We start from the raw sequence: 20,566 nt of genomic DNA, 5'->3' as shown, positions 1-20,566 counted from the left end.
GTGCTGATAGGCAGAATTGATGGGCACTAATAGGAGGTATTAATGAGCACTGATAGGTAACACTTGTAGGTGGAAATGATGGGCACTGATAGGCGGCATTGATGAGCACTGATAGGCAGCACTGATGGGCACTGATAGATGGTACTGATGATTGGGGCACTGATTATCAGTGTAAACAATTTACTGACATTCTTGACAGTTAACGGCAGTCCTTTCCTAACACAGACACAGCGTGTGAGGAAAGGGCTGTGGATAACCGGCAAAGGGCCGATGTGATTGCGCTGGATGCACATCCCAGGGGTCATGCAGGAAGCACGGTTTTGGGAGGATGTCCATGGACACCCTCTCAAAATTGGAAGCCCGGGGCTCGGATGGAAGGGGGGCCCATCATGGTTTCTTGCACTGGGGCCCTGAAGGTTCTAGTTACGCCTCTGGAAGTGGTTAAAGTGTTGAAGCCAGAGGCATCCAGGCACCTAGCCTCCTCAGACAATGACGTGCCTGCCAACAGAGGTCTATGAATAAAGTGACACTTGTGGTGTCAGGAGAAATGGGACACACCGTGGTGTCATCACCTCCGATCACCAATCCACCAACTGTCACTCTATTAATGAGTAAACCACGATGCGTTTCCATAGAGACCTCCCCCCCACTTCCCCCGGAAGGCGTGGCCCTCCCGCCGCTCATTGGCTGCGAGCTATTTTCTTCCAAGTTTGAGCAGTGATGGCCCCGCCCCACGGAAGCGGAAGTAGTCCGGAGTGGTGAGGGATCCCGGTGAGGGGGAGAGAGAAGATGGTGTCGTGGATGATCTCCCGGGTGGTGGTGTGAGTACCGATCCCCCCTGTACAGTACACATAGGAGGAGGGACTACAAGGCCCAGCATTCCCACCTCCTCCACCCTGAGACTTGTATATCCTCTATGCCCTCTCCATCCGGGGATCTGTGTCCTCCTCCTTCATTGTTTGTAAAGAGGACCTGTCATGGCCTTAGAGCCCCTTGTCAGCCCTGTATTACCCTGCAGGGAGGGAGAGGCGCCTGTTGTGGATGGGCTGATCCAGATATTTAGGCTGAAATGATATAATAGTAATAATGATGATGTGCTTCTTGGCCTGTCCCCTGGGTTGTGCTCGTTGAGGATCCTTTAACCTCTATGTAGGTGTAGCAGTGCATTTAGGGGCATCCCTACATGTGAAAATTACAGCAAGAAAGTGCAAGCACCTTATATTTATTTATATCATGCTGTACTGAAATACATGATCCTTCACCATGTGTATTGGCACAGAATAGCGAGGTGCATTGGGGTGTTATTACGAATTAATGGCACCACCGTAAGCCTGCAAAAGGAATGCACTTTTTTTTTGTGCATTGTGGGAACACGTATGATTTTTGCACACGTTCCCACATTGCACAATGGTGAACCTGGCCCTTATGCTTCTATAGGGATCAGTGAGATCTCAAGTAGGGGGATTTGCATTTTCATACACCCTTGCTTGTGAATGCGGGTCAGGAGGAGTCCAGAACCTCCTGTCAATGAGTTCTGAATGATCCCAGTAGAATCACAGACTGATGTCATTGATAGGCGCCCCCCCCCCCCCCCCCGGATGTGGGCCCTTCCTGTGTCTGAAGAGGTCTCTGGGTCCCGGGAGTCACAGGTAACCTGAAGTCTGACAGTTGAGTCTCTGCCAACTGCCGCTTCTTCAGGTGGTAACTGACGCAGTCTGCTCCGGAGCTGTGGTGAACTTGGGTGTGTTCGGACTAGGATCTGAACCAATGTGTGTGAGCCCACCAGAAGGCTGTCTCCTGTAGAGGCCAATCATGGGAGGCTGAGGCTATCCCCATCCCACAGCCACACATGCCCAATGTATACATGGGGGTGGCCATGCCCCAACCACAGATGATTGGCCCCTACAGGTCACAGCTTCCTGGTGGGCTCATATCCTAGTTTAAACCAGAGTTCCACCCAAAAAAATGGGAGCTCTGCTTATCTGCGCTGCCCCCCAGTTGCCTGTTTTGACAGGTACCCCACTTCCAAGAGATCTTGCAGCGGCGAGATCACTAGAAAGTTCGGCTTCCCTCGTCGCCAGGCCGTTCAGGCAGTGCCCTTTGCACATGTGCAGTAGCGAACCGGCTTTGAAGCTTAACTTATGGTTTCCGTTACCATGAATGGCGGCGGCAGCACCTGAGAGACGATGAAAGCGGCTGCGGTGCCAACATCGCTGGATTCCAGGACATGTAAGTGTCCTAATAAGTCAGCAGCTACAGTATGTGTAGCTGCTGACTCATAACTTTTTTAGGTGGGGGAGGAGCGGAACTCTGCTTTAAACATGCCCAAGCTTGTCTCTACTTAGGACCATGTCACCATGACCATCCTGTAGCTGGTGGGTTAAGGATCACTAAGACCTCATTCCCTTGGTCCTCCTGTGTTTTATATAATCGTAGGAGACATTGATCTGTTAAGTATAGTACTGTATTTGTTTTAGGTTTACATGCAAAATGTATGTGTGTTTATTGTGCGTTTAGGTCCTGTTCACACAGGCTGGCAGTTCTTCTGCATGGAAGACCAAGTCACTGCTAAGGCAATTGTTTTCTATGCACCCTGTTCACACTGCAACAAAAACTGGAGGTGCGGTGCAGTAAAATGCAGACATGCCTCATTTTATCGCAATGCACAGGAAGGCAATGCACCATGCCTCTGTGCGGCAAAATGAGTGAAGTGCACAAACAATGTTGACAAAAGGAACTGCGTGATGTGTTGAAATCTGCATCACACCACCCCCTTCACTGCGTCTCACTGCAGCTGAATCTAACAGTTGAACGCACACTAAGCCACTCCAGTTTAGTGTGCAGACAGTCTGAATGGCCCCTGAATTGTATTACACATATTTAGGCACATGTACATTGGAACGCTTCTGGCAGCAGAAAAACACTAAACACTGCAAAAAACCAGTTTAGCGCTTAGATCAGGGGTCTTCAAACTGCAGCCCTCCAGTTGTTTAGGAACTGCAATTCCCATCATGACTAGCCATGTTTGTGAATGTCAACGTTTTACAATGCCTCATGGGATGTGTATTTCAGCAACAGCTGGAGGGCCATATTATGAGGATCCCTGGCTTAGATGTTTGTTCATTTCATTGGCCAGAGTACTAGCCATAAAAATAAACGCCCAAGCGCTAAACATGGCTAGTGCTTAGGCATGTTTAAATGCGTTGTTGTGGTTTTTTTTTTTTTTGGTTTTTTTTGTTTAGCCAAAACTTTCCTCTCCTGAGTGTGATTCTTCTGTGTTCAGGTGAGGGACATTTTAACTGCCCCTATATTCTGCTGCTCCTCAACTCGAGTAAAAGCTTGGTATGCTTTGGTCCTTTGGCACGTACTATGTCCCTGAATTCTGTGTTTCCCCTTAACTTGGAGCCTACTCAGTCCAGTGAGGGAAAATATTCTTTAGGGCTTGCTCATACATACAGCAGCCCTGGTGCCCCTCTGAAAAGAAATCCATGGTGGATAACGTTGAGGAGCATTTGACATGTCCCCTCCTCCTCCTGTGCCTCTCTTAACTCTGAAAATGCTTTGCATGTGGTTGTGGCGCAGCCAAATTCACTTAAATGGATCACGTTCATCCGTACCGCTTGGCAAATGCGATGTGCTGTTTAATTTTTGCTGCAAAGCACAGTAGCATGTTTACATTTGAGTAGCTGCACGTCTTTGTTCAGGTGTATGGTCAGAGGGCGGTAAAACTGCAACTCGACCACCTGGTTTTACCGCCCTCCGGCCAACTGTGTGATCGAGCCCTAAATTTGGCCATAGATCAGATCTTGGCCAGTTCAGCAGGGACCGGCTCCATCTATGGGCAGGCCAGACTGCCGGATGTTTTTCATGCGATAGCTGGCAGCAGTGACCATTTTGGTTTGCTGGCAGGGAAGGCTTCCCGCTGGCAAAACACAATAGCGCTGCGAGAGGGATTCCCTTATCAACAGTCAGTGTGGTGGAAGGAAAGGAACCTGCATAATCTATGGGCTACTTTAGACTGCCTTCTAACAGTTAAAGTGGCTCTAAAGCTTAAACATTTTTTACCTTAAAAGAGAAATCTGGGATTTATTTTTATTTATTTTTTTAGGAATCATACTTGCCTAGGTGGATGCTGCATCTGTCCCCCGGCGCCTCTGCACTGAGAACAGAGTGATAAAACACCGCTGATCGTTCGGTTTTCAGAGCTCTGTGAGTAGAGAGCTGTAGACTGCCGATCACAGCTCTCTGCTCCCTCAACGCTTATTGGATCGCTGAGCCGTGGAAGGGGTGGCCAGCTCAAGCTTGCTGAGAGGCTGAGCCAGATGTCAGTCCAGGGATCTGGTGGATCTGGATTCCATGGTTGTGATGATGTGGGCCCTGGACCGACTTCTGTGACGTCAGCAGAGAGCAGACTTCAGCCCGCTCTCTGCTGAAAATGGGTCACAGGAGTGCAGAACGAACTGCACTCCTGTGATCCATAGAAGTCCCAGCCAAACAAGCTTTGGCTGGACTTCTCCTTTTAAATGTAGTCCTTGAATTAAGGTAAAAAATGTTTAGGCATCAGTACAGACACACGCCCATGCTTTTACTTACCGGAGCCCTCATTTGATCCAGCGCTGTGAAAGTCTGCAGCTCTTCCCTTCCCTCACTTCCATGTCTCACTGGCTTTGCTGGGACATCGGGAGCCATTGCTTCCCACTGCTCTCGATCAAAACCAGTCAACAGGGAGCAGGGGATGGGGCCAAATCCCACTGTCTATCATTGGATGCAGCAGCGGGGTGTGGGAGCGAGCATGCACAAGGCACTGGAAAGAGGAGGAGCCAGGAGCGCCAGTGGGTGACCCGAGAAGAGGAAGTTCCATTGCACAGAACAGGTAAGTATAGAGATGTTTGGTTTTTTTTTTTGTTTTTTTTTTTTTTCTTTACAATCATTTTAAACTGAATGCATATGCACAGTGTGCATCATACCATTTAAAATCATTTGATGCATTTATATGTATATATAAATGTCCTATAAATACATATAAATGTATATAATTTAATGCGTTACTGCCAGTGTGATTGAGGCCTATGAGAACATACTCACTTTCTCCTCCGGCATCACTTCTATGTCAGCATTTTGAACCCCTGTCTGCCAGGCCCGGTAGTATGAAGAGCATATGACATATCGCTGCAACCCAGCAATGGGTGCCTGATCGGCCAATTACCGTGCTTTAATGTAGCACTAAACCACACACACACACACGATCACATAGCTCCCAATTTTTACCTATCAGAAAGTGTTTTCCAGCGCTAAACCTTTCATCCGATTTCTAAATTGCTGCCTTTGTAAATTCCAAAAGCCAATTTAAAGAAATAGTAGTGGTAAAAAAAACATCACTTGTGGGTTTAACCAATCTTGATTTCTTTGTACAATTCTCCTTTAAGGGGGTGTGGCAAGGGGTGTGTCCTATGCCTACTTACTTTTGCTGATAGGTGCCCCTCATTCCCATCTCAAAAAGTTGGGAGGTAAGCGATCAGGCCCTGAAAAAAAATAATTTTAATCCTTGGGCAAACCTGTCTCTGTGTATTTACTCATGTATAAAAATTGAAAATGGCAATCAATTATTAAACCTACTTACAGAGAGACAGAATAATTGTTATTGTACTTAACTAGAATGTTACTCATCGAATGTAATGTGTACAGCATGAGTCACCACTGGATTTACTTGAGGAGGAGCTGCATCTGTTTGTATATGATGTATGGAGGCCTGATGTGATAACATGGTGAGAGATCTGTGATGTAACCAAAGATAAGATTTTAGATTCGTAATAGATGCAAAAAACAAAAAAAAGACCAGGTACTTGCAGATCTACAAACTAAGCCATCTCTCATATGCTGACAACACAAATTCTCTATGTTAACAAATGGTAGAGTTAGTATCAGTAGGTGTTTAGTTTTAAGTTCAAGTGTATGTAAGCCAAAAATATAAATATCAATCAACCTGGTATTCATCATGAATGGAATAAATAAAAAAGCAGAAGATTACTATGAGAAAGATGTGCATGCTCAAACACACACTGATTTTAAAGATCATTGTCAGTATAAGGGGTATACTGACTTCACCCAAATTTTTCAGGACTTCAATTTTCTGGAGCTATGCAAACTGCATTGATTTAATCAATGGTCAGAAGGAGGCCTTGCATACATCCTGCAACTATATCGGGGTCAACATTTGAAAGATTTTCAGACCTAGCAGGAGGAGTTCGGTCTACCTACCAAAAGTTTTTTTTTTTTTTTCCTCCAATATTTGCAGCTCAGGCATGCTATCCAAACCCAGTCTAGACATATGCCCTGGGATTATGTTACACTCACAATTCTTAACTAAAGTCTAGCAGCGACATCTAAGAGGGGGCCAAATAAGGCTTTATGTATAATGCACTGCAAAAAAAAAAACGTCAAAATCAAATTCTCCTATATGCAGATCATATTGGCAAATGGATATCGCCCCCCTGAATTGTGGGGCGTGGTCTGACATTCTTTATAATGCAGAACAGGTATCACTTCCTGCAATCTGAGACTTACCCGATTGTTCGTTACATACCCCCCTGAAACTTTTTAAGGGACATAAAAGGGAAACTCCTCTGTCCACGATGTGAAAGGCATGTTGGGATGCTGGTGCTTGAGATGTGGAGACATCCTAAGCTGGTTAGATAATGGACTTGTGGATTGGACAATTAATGTGTCTAGTGTCAATATTCCAATGGAACCCAAGATGTGTAATATGAGGGTGTGGAGGGAGAAGTATATACCACATAAATCTGTATAGCAATCCTTAGACTGCTATTTGTAGCAAGAAAATTGATAGAGCAGAAATGGATCCCCACGGCTCCCCCAACCCACTCTCTATGGGTAAAAACAGTAAATGAAGTCTTTCAAAGAGAGTATATGGTTTATCAACATAGGGGTTGCCCAGATAGATTTACAAAACTGTGGTGCAACAGGCTGGACATGCCAGGATTAACTCCAGTAGAGTTTGTTAGGAACAGGTTGCTAGGGTGAAGTACATAAGGGGGTATTCTCGTGTGGGTGGTTTTTTTTTTTATTTATTTTTTTATTTTTTTGTGTGTGGTAGATAATATTGTGGGTAGTAAACTGTTAGTAGTTGAGGGATTTAAGATAGTGGAAATGAATGGATGGAAAGTATGGGGTTGTCACAGATACAAATAGGGGTGAAAGGATATGTTGCACTTGGAAAGTTGAATTATCAATTACCAAGTAAGTGTAATTTTGGGAAAAATGGGGAGAATCCCCTTCTCAGACATTTAGAGAGTCTTAAATAAATGTTTTATTTAAATAAAGGGAAAAACACTTAATAATGTATTGTATATAATATAATTCAAAGCTGTAGTAAACCACAGCTTTAAAAAAAAAATCCCCTGCAAGCCAATGTAGTAATGTGCTAGTATGCACGCATACTATCACATTATTTGAGACTTGCCTTAAAATGAAGCCCTCCAGTGGCTTGCTGTCACCGCTGACAGGGCTTCCATCCTCCTCTGGTCTCCCGTCTGTGTTCATGGCCTCCAGCTACATGAGTGGCTGGGGCTGCGTTGACGTCACTCCCACGCATTCCACATGGGAGCCCTCGGCTACAGCACAGAGCTGCGCACGGTATGCCGGACCTTCAGAGTGCATGCATCGGCTGCATGGAGTGTGAATATCTCCTAAACAGTGCAAGTTTAGTAGATATTCACTGTACCTACAGGCAAGCCTTATTCTAGGCTTACCTGTAGGAACAAGTTAAAAAACGGAGTTTACTACCACTTTAAAACGTTTTGAAGGGATTGGGTCTCAAGAGGGCGAATGGAGTCTGTCTGTTGATAGATCTATATGTATATATTGTAGTCCATGAAATATTTAAAAACTAGGAAAACTGGAGTCAAAAGTCTGGTTAAAGAGAAGCCCCAGGCTCCTTCAGAAAAAGTGTAAAAGTCAGTAGCCACAAAAAATGTAGCTGCTGCTGACTTTTAATAGGGCACTTATCTGTCCAGGAATCCAGCGTGTCATCACCCGAGCCAATTATTTAATCAGATGTCGGCTGCTGCACTTTGTGAATGGGCCGCAGTATTCTAGGACCTGTGAAGTGACCCAGAAGGCTGCGGGGGAAGGAGGAGGGGTGGGCGGGCCGGCCGAACTTCCGGGTCAGTTTGTCATGGCAATTTACCACCCCGAAAAGGAGCCAAATGTCAGTGGAGAGGGGGGGGGAGGGAGGCAGACAAGCGAAGTTTCCCCCTTTTGGGTTGAGCTCCGCTTTAATGTGAATTGTGTCTGTTTTGTGAAAATGGAAAAGAAAAATTTAATAAAGATGATCTGATTAAGACCCCTTTCACACTGAGGCAGTTTTCAGGCATTTTAGCGCTAGAAATAGCACCTATAAAACGCCTAAAAACTGCCTCCGATGCCACCCGAGTGTTTTCACACTGGGGCAGTGTACTTTCAAGACATTAGAAAAAGTCCTGCAAGCAGCATCTTTGGTGCGGTTTGGAACGCCCTTGCCCATTGCAATGAATGAGCAGCGCTTTCGAAGCGCCTGAAAATCAACTCGGAAGCGCCGCAACACAGGCCGTATTTAACCTCTTCTTTGGGGTTAAAAGCACCCCACGAGCGGCCTAGCCTAAGGGGTCTAACCACTTCCCGCCATATAGCAGAATGACAGCCGGAAAGTGGTTTCACTATCCTGACATGACATCCAGCAGGAGAAGCCGCGATCGCGCGCCGATCGTTGGTGTGGTGTGTCAGTCTGACACACCGCATCACCGATCTCGATAAAGAGCCTCTGACGTAGGCTCTTTACAATGTTTTCAGCTGTATCCAGTCACAGCGTAAACAGGAAGAGCCATTTTTAGACCTTTTCTCCACTCACACTGACAGACGCAAGTAGAGGAGAGCCGATAGGCTGCTCTCCTGATGGGGGGGCGAGGGGCTTCGCTGATTATCAGTGCAGCCCCCCCCCCCAGGATGCCCATCCATGACCACCAGGGTTGCCAATCAGTACCCATCAGTAATGCCTGCCAGTGCCTCATCAGTGCTGACAATCAGAGCCATCAATTGGTGCCCGTCAGTGTGGCCTTTTAGTGCCACCTCATCAGTGCCTGTCAGTGAAGGAGAAAACTTAATCATTTACAGAATTTTATAACAAACAAAGACTTTTTTGTTTTTGTTTTTTAGCAAAAAATAAAAACCCCAGTGGTGATCAAATACCGCCAAAAGAAAGCTCTATTTGTGGAAACAAAATGATTGTGTTTCATGACTGCGCAATTGTCATTTTAAAATGTGACAGCGCTGAAAGCTGAAAATTGGCCTGGGCAAGAAGGGGGGAAAGTGCCCAGTATTGAAGTGGTTAAAAAAAAAAAAAAAAAAAAAAATCACACACAGATTTAAAAAAAAAAAAAAAAGATTGGGATAACACACTGCTGTTGTTGATGGTAAGGCTTCGTTCACACAGGGAATACTATACCATACGCTCATGCAGAGCTGAGTTTACCTGCATGGGGATGCACATGGGGATGTTCCGTGCAGGCACCCCCATTGATGTCATATTGGGACACAGCTGCTGCATGGGCACAGCCGCTGCGTCCCAGTATGACGTCTGTGTGGATGTGTGTCACAGGGTGAGCTCGGGGACATGCACCCGCACACACCTGCACCCACAAAGATGTCATATTAGGACACAGTGACTGTGTGACATTAATAGGACTGCCTGCATGGGGTTGCACGGTACACCTTTGCATTTCTATGCAGGTAAACACGGCCTGCACAATTGTATACAGTATAGTACGCCCTGTGTGAACGAGGCCTAAGATTCTCCAGTTCTGCCCAGCCTCAGTGATGTCATTCAGACACCGGGCTGATCTCTTCTTGTGTCTACAGCTATTAGACTCTTTATTGCCTGACATATCCACCTTCCACAATGGGAAGGTTCTGTTTGCTCTCAGTAAAAACAGAAAATGAATCTGAATACAGAAATTACTATATGGCCCAGGTCATTTAGTCTACAGGGGTTTTACTTGATGAATATTGTGTCTATGAATTGTTTTATTAGTATACAAGCAATACAAGAGGGAGGCCTCAGTCTACGGTGAGTCATGTTTTACATGGCGTCTCTTTGGTAACATGAGCTCTCCTGAATGTGGGACAGGAGCAGTAAACAAGAGTAAGCTGGAGGGATTTAATAGAAGTGATCGTATCAAAGCAGAAGACTTTAGTTGGATGATGCTGGTAAGTGCCCCATGATCATTTGTATACAGGACAGTAGATATGGGTGTTTCTGAAAGCCATATTCTTCAGACTGGTGTGGGGCACAGACAGGTAATTCCCTTCTGGTGTATGTATACAGTCACAACACGGTGTGTTTGTACTGGCATCATCTAACTCTGATGGGTGGTGTATGACGTATGAACCTTGTGTGTATTGGTTGCAGGATACTGTAAACGTATAATAAACACGGAGTACATACACCTGTACCTGAGTGCTGGTTTCACTTTATAGTTTTTGTAAACATTGTATACAATTGTCTGTTCCTAACTTTTTTTTTTTTTATTGTTTTAACAGCCTTTCATTCGGTTTGTTGTACCCAGCATATTCATCATACAAGGCTGTCAAAACCAAGAATGTTCGAGAATATGTGAGTATTTCTCACCTTATAAAGTCCAAGTGGAAGCTCCAGTAGTCAACCTTGTGGTGATTGTGGGGATGCACCGTCTCTCTGCCTGGGGTTCTCTGCTCTTGATTGGATCAATAGCAGTGCAGCCTTTGGCTCCCGCTGCTGTCAATCAAATCCAATGACGCGGGGGGCGGGACCAAGTCATACATACCTGTAATCGGGAGCGGTGATCAGTGTTGTGTCACACATAGCCACGCCCCCCATAGTTAGAATCACTCCCTAGGACACACTTAACCCCTACAGCGTCACCTAATGGTTAACCCCTTCACTGCTATACACATTTACACAGTAATCAATGTATTTTTAATCGCACTGATCGCTGTATAAATGTGAATGGTCCCAAAATAGCGCCAATAGTGTCCGATCTGTCTGCAATAATACAAAACAGATTACAGCGCACACATACAATAATGGCATTTATCCTGCAAGGCTAGTTAAAAACATCTGAACATATTCAAAAATACGGGGGTTTGTTCACACTATATGGTCATATAGTGCTAAGCCCACTTACTGCGACAAAATACTCCGAATTAGTGGGTCCTAATAGAATGAAAGTACCTGTGTCTCAACCATGGGAGATAAACTCCTCTATGTGGAAGAACTTAAGGGATTCCTTCTATGCAATGGTGGCCACTAATAAGAGATAATGTTGCAGTCACGATAAAAATCGCTGATCACCGCCATGACTATTAAAAAAAAAAAAAAAATTAATAAAAATTCCACAAAACTATCCCCTACTTTGTAGACACTATAACTTTTGCGCAAACCAATCAATAAACGCTTATTGCGATTTTTTTTTTTTTCCAAAAATATGTAGGATACGTATCGGCCTAAACTGAGGAAAAAAATTTTTTTTATATATTTTTGGGGGATTTTTTTATTATAGTAAAAAATATAGCTTTTTTTTTTTTTTTTTTTTCAAAATTGTCCGCTCTTTTTTGTTTATAGCGCAAAAAAAAAAAACGCAGAGGTTATCAAATACCACCAAAAGAAAGCTCTATTTGTTGGAAAAAAAGGATGTCAATTTTGTTTGGGAGCCACGTCGCACGACCGCGCAATTGTCAATTAAAGCGACGCAGTGCCGAATCGCAAAAAGTGCTCTGGTCTTCGGCCAGCCAAATGGTCCGAGCCTTGAGTGGTTAAATAAAGTCTGTTGCGCCGCATTTGCATTTTTAGAAGTGTGTGTGTGTGTGTGTGTGTGTGTGTGTGTGTTTTTTTTTTTTTTTTTTTTAATAGTCACAAATTAAAAACACCTGTAAACGAAACGCGGCTAAATGCGGGTTAGCCAATCAGCTTCTAGCTTCATCTTGTTCAACTAAGCTTTGACAGTAAAACCTGGAAGCTGATTGGTTTCTCTGCAAAGTTGCACCAGATTTTGCATGCTTCAGTTGTAGTAAATCTCCCGTGTTGGCTCTTTTGTGTAGAATCCTCTAACAATGAGACCGGAAGCAGGGTGTTCAGGGAAGGGAACAGATCATTTGTGGAACTTTATGGTGTTGGGAGGAAAGCATAATCGTACAGGATAGCTCTGTCTCCAGATTTAATAGGCTTGGGTGGATGTCTTTTGTGTGCTTTAGCTTTGTAACCCTGCATTACGAGTGGCGTTGCATGTTATATTGTATACCTCGTTAAACATTCAACAATGTACAATTCCTTAAAGTTTCAACAAGTTATTGAACCTCAAACAATGTAGAATAGTAATGTTCACTTAGTTTCTGTTCTCTTACGAAAAACCATATAGTATAACCATTTTATAACGACATATAGTCCTATGGATGAGGAGCCACAATTCCAAAAACATATGCCATGCTATGTCTGCTAATTTCCGTCAAGTTACTTTTAACAATTTGATAACGTTTGTCCATATTTTCTTTTCCTGAATTACCAAGGACATGTTTCTGCTTTAATACAGCTGTAAAACCTTGTCTATCAGTATGTTGTATTACACCATTCCAGATCTAATCTATTTCAGTAACTATATGTACTGCTAATATAGGTAGGTATTTCTGTTGGTGTATTTTTATTAGGGCTGTGGAAATTAAAGATTAGTTCCTCGATTAATCGATTAATTTTTTTGATCGATCAAAATTTTTTTGATTGGTACTCATCTCTCTGCCGGCTTCCGGGTCTTCAGGGAGTTCCGTTGGAGATCCGGTGACGTCACAGACTTCGATGTCACCGTACTCCCCCCCCCCTTCCCCGAGTGCCTCCGTCCCCTAACGAAGGGAAGGGGGGAGAAGTCCGGTGACGTTGAAGTTCTGATTGAACGTAAAGTGTATGGGGGAGGAACTACTCATGACGTCGCCCGCTGCTGCCCTACAGAACTAACACGATTGTCGGCTTTACATGCTGTGTTTTTATCATCTTTATGTGAGTAGTTTGTGTTTGAACACAAAAATAAAATCTTATACTTAAACGGTGAGTGCTTAGATCTTTTCTTTCTACCCATGACCTGGCCCCCTCGCTGAGATCTAAGGAGACGTAAGAGAAGTTTATGGTCCGTGTTAACCCTTTTGATACCCGCTTGCATGACCACCTGTTTGCACAGGGGTCCATGCCATAAGGTGAGAGTGATTAGTTAGACCGGAGGTGGAGGGATTGTCACGCTATTGTGGAAAAAAAAATTGCTTACGTCAGTGCTACAGTTTGAATTTAAAACGTTTTTGTGTGAACTGTGAAGTTAAGTCATGGATTATGGAAACTAACTAGTGTCGGGTGATTGTGTATAGTGTATACCACATATACCACTGACTAATGCAGAGTTGCAATGCAAGGAGATCAGCTAAAAGTGTATGTGCGTTATAATTAATTGAAATTAATCGATTAAAAAAAAATCGATTAATCAAACACGAACATTTTAATCAGTAACAGCTCTAATTTTTATGGTACATTTTATTTCAGGTGCGCTGGATGATGTACTGGATCGTGTTCGCACTCTTTATGACAGTAGAAACGTTTACAGATGTTTTTCTTTCATGGTAAGATAACCCCCACACCCCTATCCACCCGGATGTATAAACCTGTCACATTTGCATTATCCAAACAGCATCAACTGTCATCCTCCGGCAGTATCATCTGTCATCCTCTTAATGACCTATGCACAGTGAATTACCTACTTTATTTTACCACTTAGTTAAATGTGTAAGCTATTTTACACTCTAAGGCCTCTTGCACATGATACTCCTGAGCATCTACTTTTTCAGATGTATTTTTTTTTTTGTATGAATTTGCGCGCACTCGCGCATTTTCGTGTAAATGTGTTAAAACGTATTCTTGTGTTTTGGTTCTGCTCAATATGTAAATGAGCATTTGTGTGCATTCGCACGTATTTGCGCGCATGAAGCATAAATTACTGACCAAAAAAGTTGATTTCTCAATATTTTTATTTTTTATTTTTTTGAAGTGTGCATAGACACATTACAATGAATGGGCTGTATTTTAGCTCCGTAAAAAGAAAAAGCTGTACTGAGCTTTTTCAAGCTGCATTGTGCAAGAGAACTTATACCCCCCCCCAAACCAAACAGGGTGCTTGCTTTTGTCTTTGTAAACAGAAATCCTGTACACCAGGGTTATGCAATTAGCGGACCTCCAGCTGTTGCAAAACTACAAGTCCCATCATGCCTCTGGGTGTCATGCTTGTAGCTGTCAAGAGTCTTGCTATGCCTCATGGGACTTGTAGTTCTGCAACAGCTGGAGGCCCGCTAATTGCATCTCCCTTCTGTACACCTTTTTATACTAGAATCTTTTGTTGATAGGGAGGGGGGGGCCTGACTTTAGGATGATGACCTAATGCTGACTTCCATTCTGTTGTCAAATGACACAGGCATTATTTGCTGCCTGGGCACTCCTATTGAATTGGGGGATGTAAGATGACTGAGCCTGAGGCCAGGCCCAATAGTAGCAAAGTGAAACTAGTTTCAGAGGATAGGGTAGTACGCTTCTTAATTAAAAAAAAAAAAAAATAGAACATAGTTTTCTCTAAGCGTCTTTCAGGACAGCCCATGAGGCCTAGGGCTTCCCCTACCAGGACAGGAAACGTGTTTACCCCCACTAGATAAGAGGGCGGTCCTCCAGGCCCCATGTCAGTATTAGTGTTTCCTCCAGACGGGGCGGTGTTTAACATGTTTCCTGGAACTGGTTCCCCTAAGTCTCATGAGCGTGGTTCCTGTGGTGATGGGGTGGTATTCCTACCTTCTTAGGTCCCAGAGCGGCACATCCATTGGGGGAGTAGGTTTGTGGCTGCTGTCCCTGCTTCGCAGTGCATGGGGGAATGCCAGCACCGCGGTGTTCATCTGATCTCCTGCCCGCGAGCCGCATGGCAGCAGTCGGCTTGTTTTCCCTGCTAAACAGCTTGGCTGGAGTATGCAGGGGAAGAGAGGAAGCTGTGCGCGTGGAGGAGCGGAACTTGCGTTCCAAGCTGGTCCACAGGAAGTACCCGGCGGGGTCACCTCTGGGGCGTGTGAAGTCATCAGCAGGCGCCTGAGACGCTAGTTCCGGTCTCTGAACGGCGCGATCATGGCCGATGGGAGGCTGGTGGCTTTAAAAACAGTGAAACCCAGCAGAGGCTGCAGACCACTACAGGGGCCGGATGGAATCTTCTGCGATACCTGCACAGGTAGCGGAAGCAGGCCCCAACACCAGCACCTCACAGGTAAGCTTGAAGTGTATTTAACTTGCTTGCACATCCTGTGAGTGTTCTCCCCCTTGTAACCAGTAGGGACTAGGTGAAGGGGGCACATATTCCTTTTCTCCTGCACGGGGTGTTATGGAGTGTATGTGGCGTAAAATTTATTGGGGTCATTTGTTCTCTTGCTGGCCAAGACTCAGGACAAGACCCAAGCGCAGCCACCAAAAAGGAAATGTGCGGTTTGCGAAAAACAAATTGAGCTCCTCATGGAGCAAAGCAGTTTGCCGAACCTGTATAGACAGCCTAGTTAAGGATAACCAGGTTGTCTCCTGTCAGAAAATGCTAACTTCTGTTTAGTGATGAGCTTGCGTCTACGTTTAGCTCATTTAAAACTCTAATTGACAAGATTCATGTCCATCTCCAGTTAGTTCCTATTGCTCCACAGCAGAGTGCGGAGAGTGAAGACTCTGAGGCTGAAGCCGGATCCGCCCATTCTTCTCCAAAAGAATCAGGGTCAGATACAGGTCCCAGGGATAGAGAATCCGCAAGGGGCTCGAGGTTTAAGTTATTATTGGAAGATGTAGATGACTTATTAAAGGCTATCTATACGACACTTAATATAGAAGAGAAGGCACAATTGTCCATACATGACCTTATGTACAAAGGTTTGCATAAGAAAAAGGCTAGAATTTTTCCCGTGCATAGTTCCCTTCTTGATTCTATCAAGCTGGAGAGGGAAAATCCAGAGAGAAAACCTTTCTTTTCCGGTAACCTAAAAAGGTTTCCATTTGAAGTGGACACAGCGCAGCCATGTAACAAAAATCCTAAGTTAGACGCACCTCTTTCAGAAGTTTCATAAACTCGGACCTAGCGTATGACGATATGGGCGCGCTTTGGGATCCGATGGATACAAGAGGAGATATCCTTCACAGAGCCTGGGACTCGGCCATTGGGAATCTTTAAACCAGCTCTGGCCTCCATTTGTGTAGCCAGAAATTTAGAAGTATGGTTGACACAGATACAAACACATTTGTTGGCAGGTACCTCTAGAGAGCAGATTCTGAAATCTTTCCCTCTCCTCTTTCGTACAGTGGTGTTTTTGGCTGATTCTTCCGCAGAGTCTGTAGGAATGACAGGACAGCTAAAACCTCGGCCTTGATGAATTCGGCCAGAAGAAGCCTATGACTTAAAATCTGGTCAGATGATGCTGCCTCAAAGTTGCGCCTATGTGGTCTTCCCTTTAACAGGAGATCGTCTTTTTGGCCCAGGTCTGCAAGAGGCGCTGGAACGCACGGCCGATAGAAAAAAGGCCTTTCCAGAGAACAAGAAAAGGCCGTCGGCCAGAAAAATTTTGTGGCCAAAGTAGGCAGCAAGGTCCTAGAGAAAGGGACAATAGGCCCAAAAAACATTGGCCAGGGCACAAGGGCATAGGTAGAGGGAGGTGGCATCTTGTTTAACCCTCCTCAACAACCCACCAAGCCACAGTGACCCGTGCCTCCCAGTGGCAGGAAGATTGAGGGCTTTTCTCCCACTGTGGGCAGCAGACACTTCAAGTCCATTCATCCTGGACCTAGTGACCAATGGGTACAGGCTGGAATTTTCTTGCTAGCCACCAGAGCGATTATTGGTCGCCTTCCCTCCCCAAGATCGGGTAAAAGCGAGGGCCCTGGGTCTCCAAGCTGGAGACTTGTTAGATCAAAAGGTCCTAATCCCGGTTGCCCGGTCGGATCAGGGCAAAGGATTTTATACCCATATTTGTCATCAGAAAGCCGTTAGGAAAATATCGTCTTATCCAGAACCTCTGGTCTCCTAGTGGTGGCGGAGTCATAACAAAAGTTATTAGCGCATCTCCAGACTATACAGGACTTCCTTCAGTCTCTAGACTGGTTATTAAAAACAAAGAAGTCTTCCTTAATTCTGGCCCAGAAAGTGTCATACCTGGGGTATAAATTTTTGCTCAGTAGATCAAAACATTTTTCTCCCGCAGGAGAAGGTCTCAAGAATGATGCAAACAATGTCAGCCTTACAGACCAATCAGTTGGTCTCGCTGAGAGAGGTTTCAAGAGCAGTGGGTCTGATGACCACTTGCTTTCCCGCAGTGCCATGGGCAAGATTTCATCAACACCCATTACAACTGTTTCTACTAAGGAACAGGGATGGAGACGCAAGTTCCCTGGAATTAAGGGTCTTGTTACCCTCCAGGGTAAAAAGAAGCTTGTGGTGGACACACCTGCACCTAACAAGAGGTCTACCATGGTCCATTCCTATATCCCAGAGGATCGCAACGGATGCGAGTTCCTGGGGATCGGGAGCCCACCTCAGCCATACAATGGGGGTTATTTACTCAAGGCAAATCCACGTTGCACTGCAAGTGCACTTGGAAGTAAAGTCGCTGGAGATCCGAGGGGGACATGCAAGGAAAATAAAAAACAGCATTTTAGCTTGCACATGATTGGATGATAAAATCAGCTGAGCTTCCACTCATTTCAGATCTACCCCTTAGATTTAGAGCTACTGCACTTCCAAGTGCACTTTCAAGTGCACTTGCAGTGCAAAGTGGATTTGCCTTTCGTAAATAACCCCAAATGGCACAGGGAGAATGGTCCTCAAAGAAAGCAAGTGCTTCATCGAATCGGAGAGCTTCTAGCGGTTCAGAGAGCCTTGCAGGCATTTCGGACGGAAATCGGGGGTCACAATCTCCAGATTCTATCCGACAACTTTGCAACGGTTGCGTACCTCAACAAACAGGGAGGCACAATGAGTTGGATACTTCAATCTATTGCCCAGGAGATTTTATCATGGCAGAAGGGAATCTAGCCTCAATTATAGCAGTGCACCTAAGGGGGACACAAAACTGTCTGGCAGATTATCTCAGCCGCTACCGGTTATGTCTAGACAATTGGTCCCTTCATCCCAAAATCTTTATGGGTCTCGCCAACAGATTGGGATGTCCCGAAGTGGACCTGTTTGCAGATCGGAACAATTGCAAGACAGAAGTTCTTTTCTCTGAACCCAGCGGATCGATGATCTGGCGAATCAGTGGCCATTCTGCAGTTCTGCCTTCCTGCCGATCAGGCTAATTCGGGAAGTCCTCCAGAAGTTTCTTCTAGAAGAAACAGATCTTATCCTAATACCCCCTTTCTGGCCCAAGAGGCCATAGTTTTCCCTGTTACAGACTCTGGTCTCAGAGCCTCCACTGAGTCTTCCTGAAGAGAGAAGACTTATTATTGCAGGGTCCAGTGTCGCACCCACAGGTGGTTTCCTTAAGCTTGACGGCCTGGTGTCTGAATAAAACATACCAAGCTCCCAGGGGTTCTCTGACAAAGTAGTCAAGACCCTGGTAAATTGCAAAAAAACAGTCACTAGAGCCATATATTCCAAGGTTTGGAAGAAATTTAACTGTTATCTGGAAATCAAAGATTAACTCACAATGTTCCTTCAATTTTGGAGTTTTTTCAAGAGGGTGACGACAAAGGTCTTTCAGTTAGTACCTTAAAGGTACAGGCGGCAGCTATCAGTGTTTTTCTCCAATTTTCTCTCTTGGAAAATCCCACTATAGCTAGATTCTTCAAATCAATTTCTAGGTTCAGGCCAGTAGTGGTTAGAAGTTGTCCAACCTAGGACCTGTCCCTGGTGCTTCAAACGGGCGCCTTGTTTGTCCTCTTTTTCAGGAGCAAAGAAGGGAAAGAGTGCGTCTAAAGCCACCTTGGCTAGATGGATAAAGTAAGCTGTTTCTGAAACTTACAAAATTAGGGGAGTTCCTCTGCCTTTTGTCATTGCGCACTCAACAAGAGCCTTGTCTGCGTCTTGGGCTGAGAGGGCTGGAGCCTCACCGTAACAAATTTGCAGAGTTGTCACATGGTCCAGTTTTTCGACCTTCATTAAGCATTATCGCCTAGATCTCCTATCTGCTCAGGAGCAGGCATTTGGCCTTAAGGTCCTTGAGGCAGTTGTCCCTCCCTAGACTGGTAAGTTCTGGCTCATCGTCTCATGGGCTGTCCTGGAAGACGCTTAGAGAAAAGCTGAGTTAGACTTACCGGTAACTCCTTTTCTGGGAGTCTTCCAGGACAGCCGGATTCCCACCCGGTTTTGTCTTGAAGTTATGTGTATTCTGCATATATTTTACAGGGACGTCCTATGGTTCTCGAATACTGACATAGGGCCTGGAGGACCGCCCTTTTTATCTGGTGGGGGTTAACGTGTTTCCTGTCCTGGTAGGAGGAGACCTAGGTCTCATGGGCTGTCCTGGAAGACTCTCAGAAAAGGACTTATTGGTAAGTCTAACTCAACTTTTTCCAACATCTAAACATTGTCCAAAAATGAAAGTGTGTTCCAAAATGATTATAGTTTTTCTTCGATACATACATTTGTAGTGAATTCTGAATGCACTTTTGGTGCCCATTAAGATTGTAAAATGTGTAGCTAAAGTATAAAGGTTGGAAAAGAGCTGTCAGACCATTATAGCGCAGTCTTGTATGTTTGCAGATACTGGTGCCCACTTAATGACATTTTAATACATAATCTCTACATTAGGTGTCCTTTTTTTTTTTCAGTTTTGATAGAAACGAAAGGGAGATAAGTCATTGGCGTATTTGCTAAATGTGTCTAGTTGCTGCTTTACTCTGTGCTCCGTGTTCTGTTTTCATTGGTTCTCATTCTCTGGTTTTGCAGGTTCCCATTCTACTATGAGATAAAAATGGCATTTGTCATCTGGTTGCTGTCCCCATACACAAAAGGGGCCAGCCTGCTGTACAGGAAGTGTATTCATCCTGCTCTGTCCCTAAGGGAAAAGGTAATTAGAGTATCCATTCTGTTTCTCTCCCCCTGTATGTAAACGTATAGCATGCCCATATATCTACCCTGGGGCTGGCAGAGTTTAATCCTTCTGTGAAGTTATAGCAGAAGTAAAGACATTACCTGATTTTCAACAATTGAAGCTTCCACTTGAAGGTACCCTGTCCTGCTTCCAGAAGCTTACTTTATTGCTCGGTTATATTATTCAGCAAAAATTCCATTTACAGTATATCAGGGCCCAGAGATAGTGAACATCTGACTAGAGATAAGTAGATGACTCCTAGTCTTGCTGTAGCATTTAGAAAGTTTATTATGTGATTAGTCCTCTAGGTTTTTAGTCTACTGTCGTATATTTATTTTCCAGCTTTTTAGACTGTTTTTCTTAGATTGTCATGTGGAATGAATATCTCTACATCAGTAAAAAATAACTATTGCACTGA

At 44.6% G+C, this 20,566-nt stretch overlaps 1 protein-coding gene across 1 annotated transcript in view; it reads left to right on the top strand.

The window, feature by feature from the left end:
• The first annotated feature begins 701 nt into the window (after positions 1-701).
• Positions 702-20,566, top strand: part of REEP4 (receptor accessory protein 4) — a 35,335-nt gene continuing 15,470 nt past the window's right edge. Inside the window, exons 1-4 of the mRNA XM_073622268.1 lie at positions 702-821; positions 10,594-10,666; positions 13,607-13,683; positions 20,004-20,124. Coding sequence (XP_073478369.1) covers positions 790-821; positions 10,594-10,666; positions 13,607-13,683; positions 20,004-20,124 — 303 coding nt within the window. The 5' untranslated portion in view covers positions 702-789. The remainder of the gene's footprint in view (positions 822-10,593; positions 10,667-13,606; positions 13,684-20,003; positions 20,125-20,566) is intronic.

Source organism: Aquarana catesbeiana, linkage group LG03 (genome assembly GCF_042186555.1).
Source record: "Aquarana catesbeiana isolate 2022-GZ linkage group LG03, ASM4218655v1, whole genome shotgun sequence".
Lineage (NCBI taxonomy): Eukaryota > Metazoa > Chordata > Amphibia > Anura > Ranidae > Aquarana > Aquarana catesbeiana.
The sequence above is the reverse complement of the archived record's forward strand: the minus strand, read 5'-3'. Positions and strand labels throughout refer to the sequence as shown.